This window comes from Equus asinus, chromosome 25, assembly GCF_041296235.1.
Source record: "Equus asinus isolate D_3611 breed Donkey chromosome 25, EquAss-T2T_v2, whole genome shotgun sequence".
Lineage (NCBI taxonomy): Eukaryota > Metazoa > Chordata > Mammalia > Perissodactyla > Equidae > Equus > Equus asinus.
This window is the reverse complement of record NC_091814.1, coordinates 32,902,252-32,917,301: the sequence shown is the minus strand read 5'-3', so window position 1 is coordinate 32,917,301 and position 15,050 is coordinate 32,902,252. Positions and strand designations below refer to the sequence as shown.

Sequence of the window (15,050 nt, the reverse complement as noted above, 5' to 3'; positions counted from 1 at the left end):
GTGATTACATATTGAAATGATCATAGTTTGAATATATTGGGTTAAATAAAACATATTATTAAAATTAAATTTCATCTATTTCTTTTTACTTTTTTTAATGTAGTACTAGAAAATTCACATATGGGACTCCCCTTCATGGCGTATGTTATATATTTCTGTTGGACAGCACTGCCCAAGGGAGTCACTCTGCTGTTCCTGAGTCCCCCACAGGGAGATGTAAATCTGTTTCCTGAGCTTCTGGCCTACAGGATGGGGGTAGTGTCAGTGGGTAGCAGGAAATACCAGAGAGGGGTATTTCAAAATGTTTCTTCACCATCCCAGCAACTGGAAGTGAATTCTGGAAGAGGAGAGGGTTCCCAGCCTCTTGGATCTATGAACTGGAAACTGGGCCTCTTCATAGGCTAAGGGTCTACTCAGGAGTGAGGTGAGGCCCAGGGAGGGAAGGAGAAAGCACGAATCAGTTTCAGCCTTAGGGCAAGACCTGCTTCATTGGTCAAAAGCTGAATCCCTGAGGATTACAGAGCGACCGTGGTGTGTTGAAGTGCAGTCTGGGGACTAAAGGACATTCATACACTGATCCATCAGGATTTGACTGATGGATCCCATCATAGCCTCTAGCTGTGCAGCACTGGGTGTGAGCACCAGCCAATGCATTCAGGCCCCAAGTCAGGAACCGGATTCTCCTTCTGTCACCCCAGACCCTAGCTGAGGGCCTGGCCCTTCAAAACCCATCAAGGAATGCTTGTTTGATTAAAGTTGAGCAAATGAGGGCAGCTTTATCTTCCCACAGTGTCTCACCTGGTCCCAGAAGCTCTCTGGGAGGCAAAGAGGAGCCAGTTATAAAGAATGTGTTTTTAGAAATTAATCAGTATGTCATCAAATAGAAGATATAACTCAAACAAAAGATGTAAACTCATCCTCTCTGTTGGTCACTCAACTGCATGCCCATCACCTACTCTTTGCAGAGCCCTAAAGATCTGCATAGCTGGAATAGAGAGAACAGGAGTCCTTAGGGAGCCTGGTTGGAGAGGCAGGACATGCAACTAAAGACAACTGGTCACCATGCTCAATGCAGCATTCCAACAACCAAAGATGAGCAAAGGAGGCCTCAGTGGATGTAGTAGACATGTCGGTAAAGTTCCATGCAAGTTGAAGTTCATAAATCAAATTCTATTCCAAATGCCGGTACAGGAGACCCCACTCTTTGAAGAATCCTGCAGCAAATCCTTCTGCAAGGTAAATCCTTTAATAACAGCATACAGTTGCTGGAAGATTTTCAGAAAGGTCTAGATTCTTGTGTCACACACTTCCTTAAAGCAAACCCACCTGAGACATCTTTGAGCAGAGATAGGGGGTGCTTAGAAAAGGGGATGCCAGGAAAAGTGACCTAGAAACTTGCTGGTTGCTTTCGCTAAGGGACCATTCCCATTGTTTGAGCATCTGCTTCCCTTGGAGCCCTGAGGCCAGGGAGGCTGGGCCCCTGCAGCTTCTCCTGAAGTTTCTGTTCTTCCGTCTGAAGAAGTGCCCTGCTGTCTTAGTCTCAGAGCCTGTGCTGAGGCCAGAAAGATCCCACCAAGGACTCCTCCTATCCCAGGCCCCCCAAAGGCTGTGTTGGTTCAGCTACATACCTCAGAGAGCCTTTCTCCTTCAGGCCCTACAGAGGGTCACACATGGGCTTGTTTTTATGATTACTGCTGCTGACATTGGGGTAGAACACAAGCCCCACCTTCTCACCCCTGAAAAATCACAGCAACTCATGGTTGTCTAAAACAATTAGCTCTTGACAGAAAAATCATGCCCTAGTGATAACGATGCAAAATCCTGGAGAGGTTCTTATGCAGGAGATTGATAATGCAAAGTTGAACCAAACCAAACTAATTCCATTAAGATTTCCATTATGTGTTGTATAAGTCTGGCTGTTGACTACTGAAGCTCCTTGTCCTTGGAAATTGGGCTCCTTGTCCTTCCTGTCCTCATCCCATCCTCGTCCTCATGCAAGGAGTGGCATACTCAGTGCCTGGGTGTGAATCATCTGTGCAGGCAGCATGTAGTTTCTTCCAGAAATGGTCCAGAGGCCTGTCAGAGTGGGTGGAGGCCTGTCCTTGTCCCTCATGGAGGAGAGCTGGGAGTTTCTATTCCTAGAACCTTTGCTGAGTCATCACCTGTCTTTGCTGCTTCGGGCCTCCTCATTGACACAGATCCTTCCCGCTGACTTGACCTGAAGACTTCTGTGAGGTCTGGCTGCCCCATGCCCTTCCTCCAGGACCGACAGACACCTCTGATAGAGAGTCTGTGCTGGTCAGACATCTCCAAGGTTTGTCCCTTTGGGAACCAGCTGTCTCTCTGAGGAGATAGTCTGCACCCTAGAGCATTCCAGGGGACTCCTCTCAGAGCAACGGCCAGAGACAAGTAGGCTTATACACCACCTCACACAGGCACTGCGTAAATCAGGTACCCAAGCTTGTTTCTTAGCTTCTGGGTTGTTCTCTCCAGAGGAGACAACACTGGAGAGACAAAGGGCATCCAGAGGAGTGTGCAATGCACAAAAGATAAAGACAAAAAGTTTACAGGCCACACCCCCTTTGAGGGCACGGATGGTGTTGTCATCCTCTGTGTCTCTAGCACATAGCACAATGTCTACACACAGGAGCCACGGGCTACGTGTCTGTGTCTGAGTGAATGAATGAGTGATGGACGAATTAAGACCACACTTCATGAATGATGCTGCACAGGTATCTTGACCCCCCGTGATAAACCTATATTCTGACCCCTTGTGCAAATGAAACAAGCTCATTACACGTAACAAGACATTTAATCCTCAACGGCCCATTTCACTGCTGAGGATGCTGAGTTTCAGGTTGAGCAATTTGGCTAAAGTCATGTGGTGAGTAAGCAGCAGAGGCCCCAAACCCTAAAGACAGAAAAAAACCAGGAAGGAAGGAATAAATATTTAACAAGCACAATCCCAAACCAGGTTTCATAATAAGCCCTTTCATCTTCCTTATAACACTGATGTTTTATAAAACTCCACGAAGTAGATTTTACTCTCCTTAATGATATATGCAGAAACTGAGGTCCCAAGAGGTTAAGTGGTGTGCCCTAGGCACACACACGGCCATTAGCCATCACCAGAGAAGCTGCATTGCAGTCCACTTGCAGTTCCACAGCCCGGAGCTCTTTCTGTGCTTGCCGTGCCTCCCTACCGCACCGAGACAAGACAAGGCCTCTTTTTCACTTCCTTCTCACAGTGGGAACAGTGCAGGCAGCATATTGGTCTGCGGGTTGGGGAAAAATATCGATATTCACACCCTTTTGTTTAGGACAATCATGAGAAGACACTTTCCTGAGTGGCAGGAGAATGTGTGAGCCCTTCTAGGTCACAGGGGTCTGATTTGTCGGTGTCGAATTCCTGCCAGCTCCACTCAGAGCCACCTTGGTCCTGAATGAAATTAACTTCTGTGTCTTTCACCTCTGAATTTCCCACTTTATGAAAATAGATTATCTTTAATACCACACAAGCAGATGTGTATTGATTACTGTGTGCCTGGCGCTGGGCTGTGTCCTGAAAATACAGACAGAATAAGGCAGGCCAGAGGGAAAGGCAGAAAAGTCTATACCAGAAGGAAGAATAAAATAAATGCTAAGTTGAAGCACCTGTCATGTGCTGTGGGAACAATTAATTCAGCCTGGATATTTATAGGAAGGCTTCCTGGGGGAGGTGGCATTTGAGTGGGACTGTGAAGGATGAGGATTTCTCTAGGCAGAGAATGAAGAGTTGGGTGTTACAGGCTGAGAAGAGAGAAAAGCTAAGACAGAGGTCTGTTCTTCCCCACAACCACTTCCCTAACCCTCAGACCTCTGGGCAAAAACACCCCACCCAAAGCCAAGCACAATTAGGGAGGCAAATCTATTTCTTTATGGAGAGCAGGGGAAGGGATCATATGTTGATATGTAGTTTACCTCAGAGCCTACATACCTGGCAGTTAGAAGATGCTCACTTAATATTTATGGAAGAATGGAGAGAACAGACCACATTCCCCAAAGCCAGAGCAGAACTGCATCTTCAGTGCTGAAAACATGATTTGGGCACTCAAATGATCTCTTTGTGAGTTAAGGACCGGATACTCCCAATCTTGTGTCTGGTCATATTGCCATCTTTGCTTTGGCCTCCAGGAGGCTCAGAACTAGATTCGTGGCATCTGTTAGAACCTTGCGGTTGGGTTTTGGCTGTATGTTATCTACTACCTTTCTTTCCCTTTGTCCTCATTTTCTTGCTAATGTTATCATTTATCTTGTTATGTTCTATGCACCTGAAAAAGCACCTTTGAATCTGTTGGTTTTTGAACTGAGGTGGAGAAAAAAATTTTTAAAGGTGAATAAAATAAATTAGCAAACACAGGAGCCAATTTATTTTATTCACCTTTAAAAGAAATATTGCTTACATAACAGCACTCCTCCTGGTGGAGAAGGTGGGGTGAGAAGGATGCACAAGAGCTATCTGAACAAGTGTCAGGGGAGCCAGGCAGAGGCGGAGGGCGCCTGCTCTGCTCCTGGGGCTCAGAGGAAGGAGCTAACTATTCATAGCTTCTCCAAGGCCTTGCCACTGGGCCTGGGGCTCACAGGCTAGAATTCCAGGACTCGCAGGCAGGCACAGGTTCCTGTTAATGTGGATATGCAGCTCTTGGGACCCTTAAATGAACTTAAGACAGGAACACGAGGGCGACAGCCATCAGGAGCGAATGCTTCAGGAAAGCAAAGATGAGTTGTCTGAAGAGATGTGAGCCAGACTCTCTTTGACAGCAGCAGCTGGTTTCAGCATGGCCTCCTGCCTCCTTCAGCATTGTTTTTGGAGAAATGGACAGCCAAGCCAACTGAAGAAAAAGTCAAAACAAAGTAGGTCCAGCACTGAAGCTTCGCTCAACGTACTGCAAAGGACAGACTCTGGGCCAAGCAGATCTGGAAGGAGCAGGAAGACTTATTCTCATTTATTCTCTCCCTCTGTGTGTCTCTGTCTGTCTGTCTCTCTCCCTCCTTCCTCCTGCTGCGAGGTTCCAGGCAGGCCTGGGCTCCCCCTTCTCACTCTTTCTCACAGCCCTGAGCCAGTCAAACTTCTGCCTTCAAGTGTCAGGAAGTGTCAGGAAGCAGCCCTCGAGGTATTGATTTGATATGAAAACTTCACTTGGGGTGAACGCCCCTTGCCTTGGTTTTACATTTAGCTCACTGAGTTCTGTTTTTATTGGTGGGTCATATTTTGAAGACAGGTGAATATCACTCATGGTTGATGTAGCACGACCATACTCCTTTCATGGATTCTAGAGACTTAAGGTCACTGGTTTGAATGGTAGAGGTTTCTTTGTGGCCGCTTCATGCTTGTCTGTGCTCTTTGCTGCACTTGACAGTGTTTGTGGGCTGAGTGTTGAGCTCAGAGAGTAGACTCCTGGCTTACTCTCAGCAGTGGGCACTGTAGGCTATAAATCCAGCTGGGGACAAGGTGAGCAGCTGCCCTTCTGTTGTGATGGACAACAACATATGTGGGACTGTGGCTGTCCAGGTGAGGGGACACCTTCCAGGCCTGGGGCCCAGGGCTTTCCTCTGGAGAAGCTTAACCTGCCTCTGAAAGTCACAAATTCCTCCCTGGGGCCTCAGGTGCACACTCCTTCACCAGTTGTTTATCCTGCCCCCACTGTGTGCCGGCCCTTGAGGTATAGTGTGAGCAGGGCAGGCAAAGTCCCTCCTGTCCAGATCACAAGCTGGCGAGGACCTCAGAGGAGTAAATGACCACAGAGCTTAAGGGGTGCTATGATGAGTACTTCGTTGTTAGTGCCATCCAGTCAATTCCACCTCCTAGTAGCCCTGTGGACAGCAGAGCGGAACCCTGCCCTGTCTTTTGGTGCCATCCTCTCATCTTCCAGTGCTGTATTGGACAGTGCTCCACTGCTATTCATAGGGTTTTCATGGCCAATTTCTTCAGAAGTGGGTGGCCAAGTCCCTCTTTGTAGTCTGTCCTAGTCTGGAAACTCTGCTGAAACCTGTCCACCATGGGTGACCCTGGGGATATTTGAAATAACCAATGGCCTAGCTTTCAGCATCACAGCAACATGCAGCTGCCACAGTATGACAACCAACAGGTGGGTTCTCTAACTGGGAAATGAACCCGGGCTGTGGTGGTGAGAGCCCCGAATCTTAACCACCAGACTACCAGGGCTGGCTCATGATGAGTACTACTGGATGATAAAGAGGCGTAAGAGAGGGATACCCAACCCAGGTGTAGGGTGAGTCCAGAGGAGATGATAGTCTGAGCTAGGACCTGAAGGAAGAGTAGGAGCTGGCTAGGCACAGAAGAGGAGGAGAGGCAACTCAGGCCAAAGGAACAGCATGTGAGGCATCTCAGAAGCTACAGAGAGTCCGGCATGGTTGGGAATCTCTAAGAAGAGCAGCATAGAAAGAGCAAGTGTGATATGAGCCAGGTTCTGCAGGCCCAGGGCTGTAGCTAGTGTGCCCCTAACAGGCCACGGTCTGGGAATGGGAGTGCAATTTAGGGAGTTGAAGGGGAACCAGGCTTGAGCCCCTAAAGAGGGTACCTCCACCAGCCCCCAAGCTCCCAAAGACTTTAAGATTTACACACAGAGGCCCAGGTAAGAAGCCCCAGTGTGACTGCCCAGCAAGATTTCTGACATGCCAGTATGATGGAATTTGTATCAGCCATGGTCTGGCCTCCTCTTTCTCCTCTATGGAGGGGCTGGGGCTGACCAGAGAGAGGCTGGCTTGGCTAGGAGTGGACCAGGAATGAGTTCCATGGGCCAGGCACTGGAGCAACTAAAACAAGGTTAGACTCAGGGGCCAGAGAGGCAGACTGAGTCAGAACCTTTGTGGGAGAGCAGAATCTAGGATAAGCCAGATAAGCAGATGAGCAGCATGAGGCCGGTGTTTAGAGCCAGCACTTTGAAGGGAAGCAGGTTTGAATCACGGAGCAGAGGGCAGGGGCCTTGTGGTGACCTCTGATTGTCCTCGGGTCTCTGCAGATGTGAGGATGGGCTTGCCTGGATGCCAGGGAGTGAAGATGCTACACTTCCCCTTCTAAGTCAGTCTGGAGCCCTGGTCGGATCTGTTGAGTCCCTTATTTGAACATGGCATCCTTGAAGGCAGAGTTTGTGCAAAGCAGCAGGTGTGACAAAAGGAGCCTATGTTCAAGGCTAGACAGATCTGAGTATGCATCCCAGAGCTGCCACTTGTTAGGCCTGTGGTGTAGGCAAATGGCTCATCCTCTCTGAGCTTCATCTTCCTACTCTCTAAAATGGAGATAAGAATATCTATCCCACAGTGTGTTCAGGAGGACTAACCCACACAGTGATTGGACAGTGTAGATCCCATTACCTCCTTGTGTGCTGCTTCCCCAGTGCTTGGCCACCCAGACAGGCAGTCTCTCTCCAGCCCTGTGTGGGAGGACTGCTGGGCTGGGGAGAGCCCAGGCACAATGTCTGCACGGCAGTCGGATCCATCTATCTATCTATCCATTAGCTCTGTCTATCTATCTATCTGTCCATCCATCCATCTGTCTATCCATCCATTGATCCATGCATCCATCCATTCATCATCTATCTATCCATCCACTCGTCTATCATCTGTCTGTCCATCTATCTATCTACCCATCCACCCATCTATCATCTGTTTATGTACCCATCCATCCATCTATCCACCTCTAGCTTTCTGTGTCTATGTTTTTTAAACTAATAGGATTCTGGGTCGGACCCTTAGTTAACTTAGCTTCATGATGGTACCATCAGCACAAGTGATCTGTCTTGTAAGTCTCTGTTTTAATTTGCTGGGGCTGCCACAACAAGGTGCCACAGACAGGCTGGCTTAAATAAAAGAACTTTATTATCTCCCAGTCCCAGAGGCTAGAAATCTGAGATTAGTCAGCAGGGCTGTGAGGGAGAATTTGTTCCAGGCCTCTCCTCCAGCTTCTGCTGGTTTGTGGAATTCTTTGGCATTCCTTGGCTTCTACCGCATCACCCTGATCTCTGCCTTCGTATTCACATGGCGTTCTCCCTGTGCGCTTGTCTGTCTCTGTGTCCAAATTTCCCATTTTTGTAAGGATACTTGTCATATTGGATTAGGGGCCCACTCTACTCCAGTGTGACCTCATCTTAACTAATTACATCTGCAACTATCCAGTTTCCAAATAAAGCCACATTCTGAGGTACTAGGGGTTAGAGTTTCAACAGATGAATTTTTGAGGACACAGTTCAACTCATAATGGTCTCCCCCTCTTTTACCCAGCTGCCTGTACATTTGTGACATGGCTGTGTAGGGTCATGGCCACAGAGTGAGGTGGCGCTTGCAGAATTTGTGTCAAATGAGTACCTAGAGTTTAAATGCACAACCTTGACTTGCTAGAACTTAAAAAGTGAGTGGTTAATGTTATCTACTGGATCTCATCATTTTGAGTTGTTTGTGGCTTTCTCCCCCATGTATGAAAGAAGGAAGAGTACCAGGATACCCTTAGTCTACACACCCCTCCCAGGCACTACTCCAGCTCCTGGTCTTGGGCCTAAAACACAAGTACCTCCCTGACTTTTGTCCTCCCTCCCAGGGAAATGAGAATCGTGCTGGTGGGAGGAGCTTGGAGACTGTTAAAGTAACCAGATAGAGACTTTTCATTTTGGAATTGGGACTCTGAATGTTGTAAGGTGAACAAATGTTCTAGCCTTGCAGGAAACCTTTCCAGAAACTAACCTAACCCTGTTCAAATCACTCCTTATTTCACCCTGCAGCCTGTCAACTTAAAAAGCAAATTTACTTGGGGCTGGCCCCGTGGCCGAGTGGTTAAGTTCGCGCGCTCCGCTGCAGGCGGCCCAGTGTTTCATCGGTTCGAATCCTGGGCGCGGACATGGCACTGCTCGTCAGACCACGCTGAGGCAGCGTCCCACATGCCACAACTAGAGGAACCCACAACGAAGAATGCACAACTGTGTACCGGGGGGCTTTGGGGAGAAAAAGGAAAAAATTAAAAAAAAAAAAATCAAAAAAAAAAAAAAAAGCAAATTTACTTGTTATTTTATCCTCAAAATGAGTTTATTCCAGAATAGCCAAAAGAATTGCAACACAGGATGTGCATGCTATGGCAAACCATGGGCGAATCCAGAAAAGAAAGGAGGGGAGCTGCTTTTACAGAGAAAAAGGGAGAGTAGGGATGGGCTGTTCTAAAAGGAAAGTCCATTGGGGGAAAGTAACAGTTCAGGCAGCAATGGCTTCTCATGGCTGAGCTGTGCGTTTCTCATTGGCTGGACTGTTACCAGGTGGGGAGAGAAATCTTCCTTCAGTAGTAAAGTAGTTGTACTTGTGGTGGGAGATGCAAGCCTCCCTCTCTTCCTATTTGGTGTAATTGATGATGTATGATAGGGCATGAGAGCTCCCCCTACAGGCTATCCCCACTCCAATTTAGCTGAGGTTTCTTTTATTAATTTCCACAAGCCTCAGTACCTGCGCCTGAATCGGTAAGTGCATTGAGAACGAGTGAGGTAATCCTTCCTCCTTTGGTCTTTCAGTCCAATAACCCTGCAAGAGTAAAGGAACTGAATATAATCCGAGAATGATCAGTAAGTTTAAAGGGTCAATTCATGGAGACTGTAAATATGAAAGCTGTTTATTAACTGTAACAGGGTAAATGGAAGATCTAGTGATGTTACTGTTTCGTTCAACATCCAGATACAGAAGGATATGTTCTACTTCAGAGGCTCAGGATTCCTGGACAGTGCGTTTCCGTGAGTGGAGGAAACCTCAGGTCCCACGTGTGATGTGTGTGCTGGGCTTTGGTGCTGCTGGGTGCAGAGGCCTCTGTGCTGTCCCTCACAGCAGGGGCAGCTCCTGTCCACTCCAGGATAAGTATGGTCTTAGTGTCAGACTCTTAAGAGCACACAGGAGCCCGAGCACCTTCCTACTTCCCCATCGCTGTGCACGCAGAGCTCACCTCGGAAGAGCTCCATTAGTTGGGAAGTCCTTTCTCTTGGCCTCCACAGCTCCCTACCCCCAGCCTTTTCCAACCCCACCCTCCTCTCAAGAGTCCTGGCTCTTTCCCCAAAGAGCCACAGTGGACCTTTTAGTCCTTCCGAGGGAGCAGATGCCTGACTTTTCAAGGCTTGAGAAGGGAATATCTAACTGACTCTCAGACAACAACCTTTCTTTTTGCTAATGCCAGCTATCACTCACTGCACACATTTGATATAAAATTAATGATTCGTTGCAAGAAGGAAAAATGCTTCCACCGGGGTGGGCAGGAAAAGGAGTGAAGCAGGCAAGGACCACTGAGAAAGCCTTTCTGCCACCCTTGTGTGCACTTCCGTGTGTCCGTGCAGGAATGCTGTGTTCCTTTGTTCAGGAGACACTTACCGAGCTCCTGCCACGTGCTCAGACTTGTAGGGATGCTGAAATGAATCAGACACAAATCTTGCCCCGGGATTTGATAAATTAGTGGGGAGCTCTGATATATAGATTGAAGACAAATTTAGAACAGAAAGCGTTGTTTGTTACTAGCGCAGAATCAAGATTGTGCTGTATTCAGGAAAGAGTTGAGCACCTCTGGCTGGGAGGCTCTAGGAAGGCTTTCTGGAACAAGTGGCATTCTTCAGGCTTTTGCCAAATGGGCATAAGGGAAGGGAGAGCAGTCCAGTTTGAAGGAAGCATGAATGGCTCTGGAGTGGGAGTGGAGGGTGGGCACAAGGTGTGCAGAGTCCTTCTCTGCCTGGAGAGTCAAGGCTGTCGCAAACACGCATGATGCTCCAGGCACTGTGCTGTGTTTATGCATCTGTGCTACACGCTCTTGTGTCCGTGTTTGCGTGATCGTGTCCAGTCTCATCATGGACCTGAATGACACACCTATTTAGCTTGAGCTCACTTCACAGCGGTTGGTGGGCAAAAAAGCAGGCCCCATTTGCAGTTCTGTGAAAATCGTGTCTGCCTGAATACGTTCATGTGACATTTCAAAGGAGCCCAGGGAAGGCCACTTTTATTTGTTCTGTCCTAGGATGAGAGGCATTGATAGCCCTTTTATAGGCTCTGAAGGGGAGGGAATGGCCTGGCTTTAGGAGTTTTATCTTTATTAGCACTGAGGGGCTTTTTAGAAAATGCTCCTGCAGACAGGCCACATCTGGATCCCTGGGCTCCAGCAGCTCAGTGAAGACAGTCAATTTTCCCCCGTGCAGCCTGCTGGCTTCCCAGCCGAACGCTCACACTGAAGCTTTGCTGCCAGGAACTCGGATCGGGCAGCCACTTTATTGACCATGTGAAAAAGAGCATGGGGGAGTGCAGCAGAGCTGGGCTTGGGTTTTACTGCCAGTAATTGCTTGTGCTGGCCCTGTCCTTGAACAGTTCTTGATGTAAATAGCTCTCTATGGGAGCAGAGTCTGGGTCAAGCCAGGGTGAATGCCCACCTGCCTCATTATGGGCAAAGGCCTTGTGCTTCTCAGTGCCAGGGACACGGGGACAGACACCTCACTTCAGAGATGGGGTAGGGGGCCTGGCTCAGCCATGGATTACCTAGTACCCACTCCCGCCTCTCCTGGGCATGGCTGCTCTTGCCCACCTACCAGACTCCTCTCATATATTGGTCAAGTAACAATGTATGTGGAAAGCCGACCTCAGTTCCTTTTCATACCTGTCCCTGCACATGTGACCTCCTCCCCCCGCAGCTCTTGCTCTTTTCTGGGACCATGACCTCCCAGAGAGTAAGTACTATGCTTTCTCCTCACACGCATCCTTCTATGAGGTGCCTGACTTAACTCGGGTTCAGTATGTGTTTGTCAAACGTGAGATGAGAGAAGGAAAGCAGGAAATGCCAATCAGGGACCTCCCCAGGGCTCTGGTTCTGTCACTTAGCACTGCCATTCCTTGAGCCTCAGCGTTCTCATCTGTGAAATGAAAATAATAGCATCTACCTGGGTGGTGTGTGAGGATTAGCCACCATGCTTAGCATAAATGGCTCATATGTGCTTTTTCTGCCCTCCATCTACTTGGTAAGAGGAATGGCCTAAGACTTACGAGAGCTGGCTGGGTCCCAGTTTAGGCTGCCATCCTAGCTGTGGGGCCTGGCGGAGACTCCTACCCCACTCTAGGCCTCGGTTTCCTCATCTGTAATATAGAGAAGTTGACAAAGTGACATGTGAAGCCCTTTCCAGCCCTGACAGTTGTGGTTCTAACTAAATCATTAGGTATCCATCACCCAGGTTCTGAGTCACCAGCCGTGGCTCCCATAATCCCAAATAATGGCTAAAGCAAATGTCATTTTCCTTTGACTGTCAAATGCTCTGCTTATTTTGTGGTAGATTGTATTTTCCACACTGCATTTTGCTCCTGCAAATACTAAAGGTTTTTTGCATCCCCTGAGCACATCGATAACTATGGGTAGGGCAGGGGCGACAGCAAGCTCCCCACCCGACACAGTCCTGGTTGTGAGTGCTGGTGTCTGAAGTCCATGGAACTGATGGCAGCGAAGGCCGAGTGAGTCTGGAAGAGGCACTTCCCCTCCTCCTGTTTGCTACAGAAGGCTTTGTGGAAGAGGGGAGATTTCGGGATGAATGGAAATAGTGACAAGGAGGAGTAGAATTAATTGGCAAAGGGACAAGATCCGGAGCCCAGCTGTCTTGATTTAAATCTCAGTTTTACCACGTAACCTCTCCAAGTCTCAGTTTCTTCATCTGTGAAAAGGGGCTAGTGATAGTACTTACCTTAGGGTTATTGTAAGGACTAAATAAAATACAACATGCAAGGAGTAGAGGGTGCATCACCTGGCTCTTAGTAAATGTTCGGTAATGTCTTGCTGGGGCAAGACACAGTATAGCCTGGGAGGGAGGAAGTAAGGAGGGATGGCTGACCATAAGGGGGTGAGTGCTGGCAGGACGGAGGACCCTGACTCAGAACTGTGGGGCAAGGGTATCCCTGGGGGGAGGGTGACCAAGGAGAGGAAAAATGATGAGGGCTGAGTTGACAGCCCTGTGATCTCTCTTCTGAGCACTTTTCGTCTATTATGTCTTCAGAGCAATCCTATCAGTTGGGTTTAGCTTTTTCTGTTGTTGTTATGGAAACTGCTGCCAAATTGGTTCTGTGTCTGGGCCAGGGTCCCCGGCGGACACCTCTGGCTTAAGTGGAACTAGAACTCAGCTCTCCAGCATCCAGCCGCCAGCTCCAGACACTGTCACTGTCGCTCTGATGGATGCTGCTTGGTTAGCCGATCATACACCTCAGGAAGTTCATTGTCTTTGCCTGGCCTTAGACCTCCATGCATTTCTGGAGGTGAAGGTTAAACCCCCAGAGAAGAGGGACTTGAGAGGCTTGCAATTCTTCTCTGCCAACTTTGTCAACTCCTCAGGTGCTCGGGCAGAGAGTCTGCCAGCTGCAGGAGAGTTCAGATCTGAAGACTTAGAAGAAAGTCTTTGCACCAAGGACCTGAGCTGACTATACCTTTCCCCTGGAGAGGCTGGCAGGTCTCACCTATTTCAGGTACTTCTCAGCAGGTGCCCTCTACTTTTCCCTCCTCCCAGGCCTGGCAGGAGATGACATCTGTGGCTTTATGCAACATTCTCAATGCAATGAGATAAATTCCCAAGTCCAGAGCTGGCACCGCCCCGCTTCCCAGCCTCCCCTCTCCTCTCACTCTTGCCTGGGAAGACTCAGACCAAGCCCCTCCTGACCTACTTTCAACCCCCCAGACCTCTGCCTACTGAGGGGGGAAAGAGAGTTGGAGTTTTCAGCCTGGCAAAGAGAAGGCTTCTGAATGAATCATTTGCTGTCCTTGACTTCGCAAAGTATGTATAGGGAGAAAGGGCACTGACCACTTGCTCTCCATGTCTGTGAAGGAATGAGCAAGTGGAACTGGGTTTAAATAACAGCAGCCAAAACTGTGTGTGTATAAAATTGACCACTGGATGATTAAATACAGAATTGACTCTGTGGACCTTCAAGAAAGAGAATAGCATTTAGGGTTGGAAGAGCCAGAGACCTTGCTTGTCCCAGCCTCTCTCCTCATCTATACAGAATAAGAATACTTGCCCCACATACGCTGCAGGGGCACTGCGATCCCAAAGGAGAGAGTATGCGTGCCAGCTTTCTGTCAGCCACAAACAGGGAACAAATGTCAGTTGTCATATTGTTAATAATGGCTGGCGTCATGGCCGCTTGCACTGAATGGTTTAGAAGGTCACTGGCCTGAAGACAGGACTGGACCAGGTGACCTCCTGAAGTCCCTCTGATTCTAGCATCACTCTCCTGGCTCCTCTGCCTTTGTTATCAGAGAAGCCCCGGCTACTGGGAAACAAAGGAGGAGAAATGGGAGTGAGTCTGGCGGAAATGCTGTGTTGGGGCCTGAGGTCTCTAATCTTTGAGGCTTAGAGATTGTTATTAGAAATAAGGTTGATAACCTAAACATTGAAATGGCCAGGAAGTCAAGAATCTTCCTATTGAAACATCAGGCATTGTGCTGCTCCTGGCCCCTCCCTTCCCTTAGGCTTCCCCGAAGGGGGCAGGAAGGGCCCTTGCCATTGAGATTTGTTCTCAGGTGGCACCAGAAGCTTCCCCTACCCGTGACCCAAGGAGATTGCATTGTAGTGTCTGCCCTGGTCCGGGGCATCTCTCCCCACCAGGCGTTGCTTCCTTAAGCTGACAGCTGGGCGTCAGTGATTGGCAGTCTTGGCAATCACAGCGTGATGCGCCTCGTCTCTCATAGGGATGTCTGCTGACTGGGTGCACTCTGCACTTCAACCCTGGAGCACATCTCTGAACACTGACCACCCCTGCCTGGAGCTTGGATTCCTGTTGCTCATCTGAGCTGCTGGCCTGTGCCCTCCTGCTTTGGGACTGGGCCGTTTCACAGCAAAATGAGAAACTAAGAACACAAGCCCAAGATTGCAGGTTTAGCCCAAGAATACACCCTTATCCTTCAAAATTAGGTGTTTAATGAGCACATGCTCTGTGTCCTGCCCTAGGCCTGGAACTGAGAGGGACACAAATGTGAGACGTGGTCTCTGTCCTCAGAGATCTCGTGGGAGAACTGGGGAGGC

At 48.7% G+C, this 15,050-nt stretch overlaps 1 protein-coding gene across 4 annotated transcripts in view; it reads left to right on the top strand.

Moving 5' to 3' along the window:
• KCNH1 (potassium voltage-gated channel subfamily H member 1) overlaps positions 1-15,050 on the top strand; it is a 370,873-nt gene that overhangs the window by 327,320 nt on the left and 28,503 nt on the right. Inside the window, exon 11 of one of the 4 annotated variants that reach the window (XM_070497275.1) lies at positions 8,775-9,111. The exons of the other annotated variants lie outside the window; for them this stretch is intronic. Within the exon in view, the coding sequence (XP_070353376.1) occupies positions 8,775-9,011 (237 nt within the window). The 3' untranslated portion in view covers positions 9,012-9,111. Of the gene's footprint in view, positions 1-8,774; positions 9,112-15,050 lie in introns of those variants that run through there. 4 annotated transcript variants of the gene reach the window in all.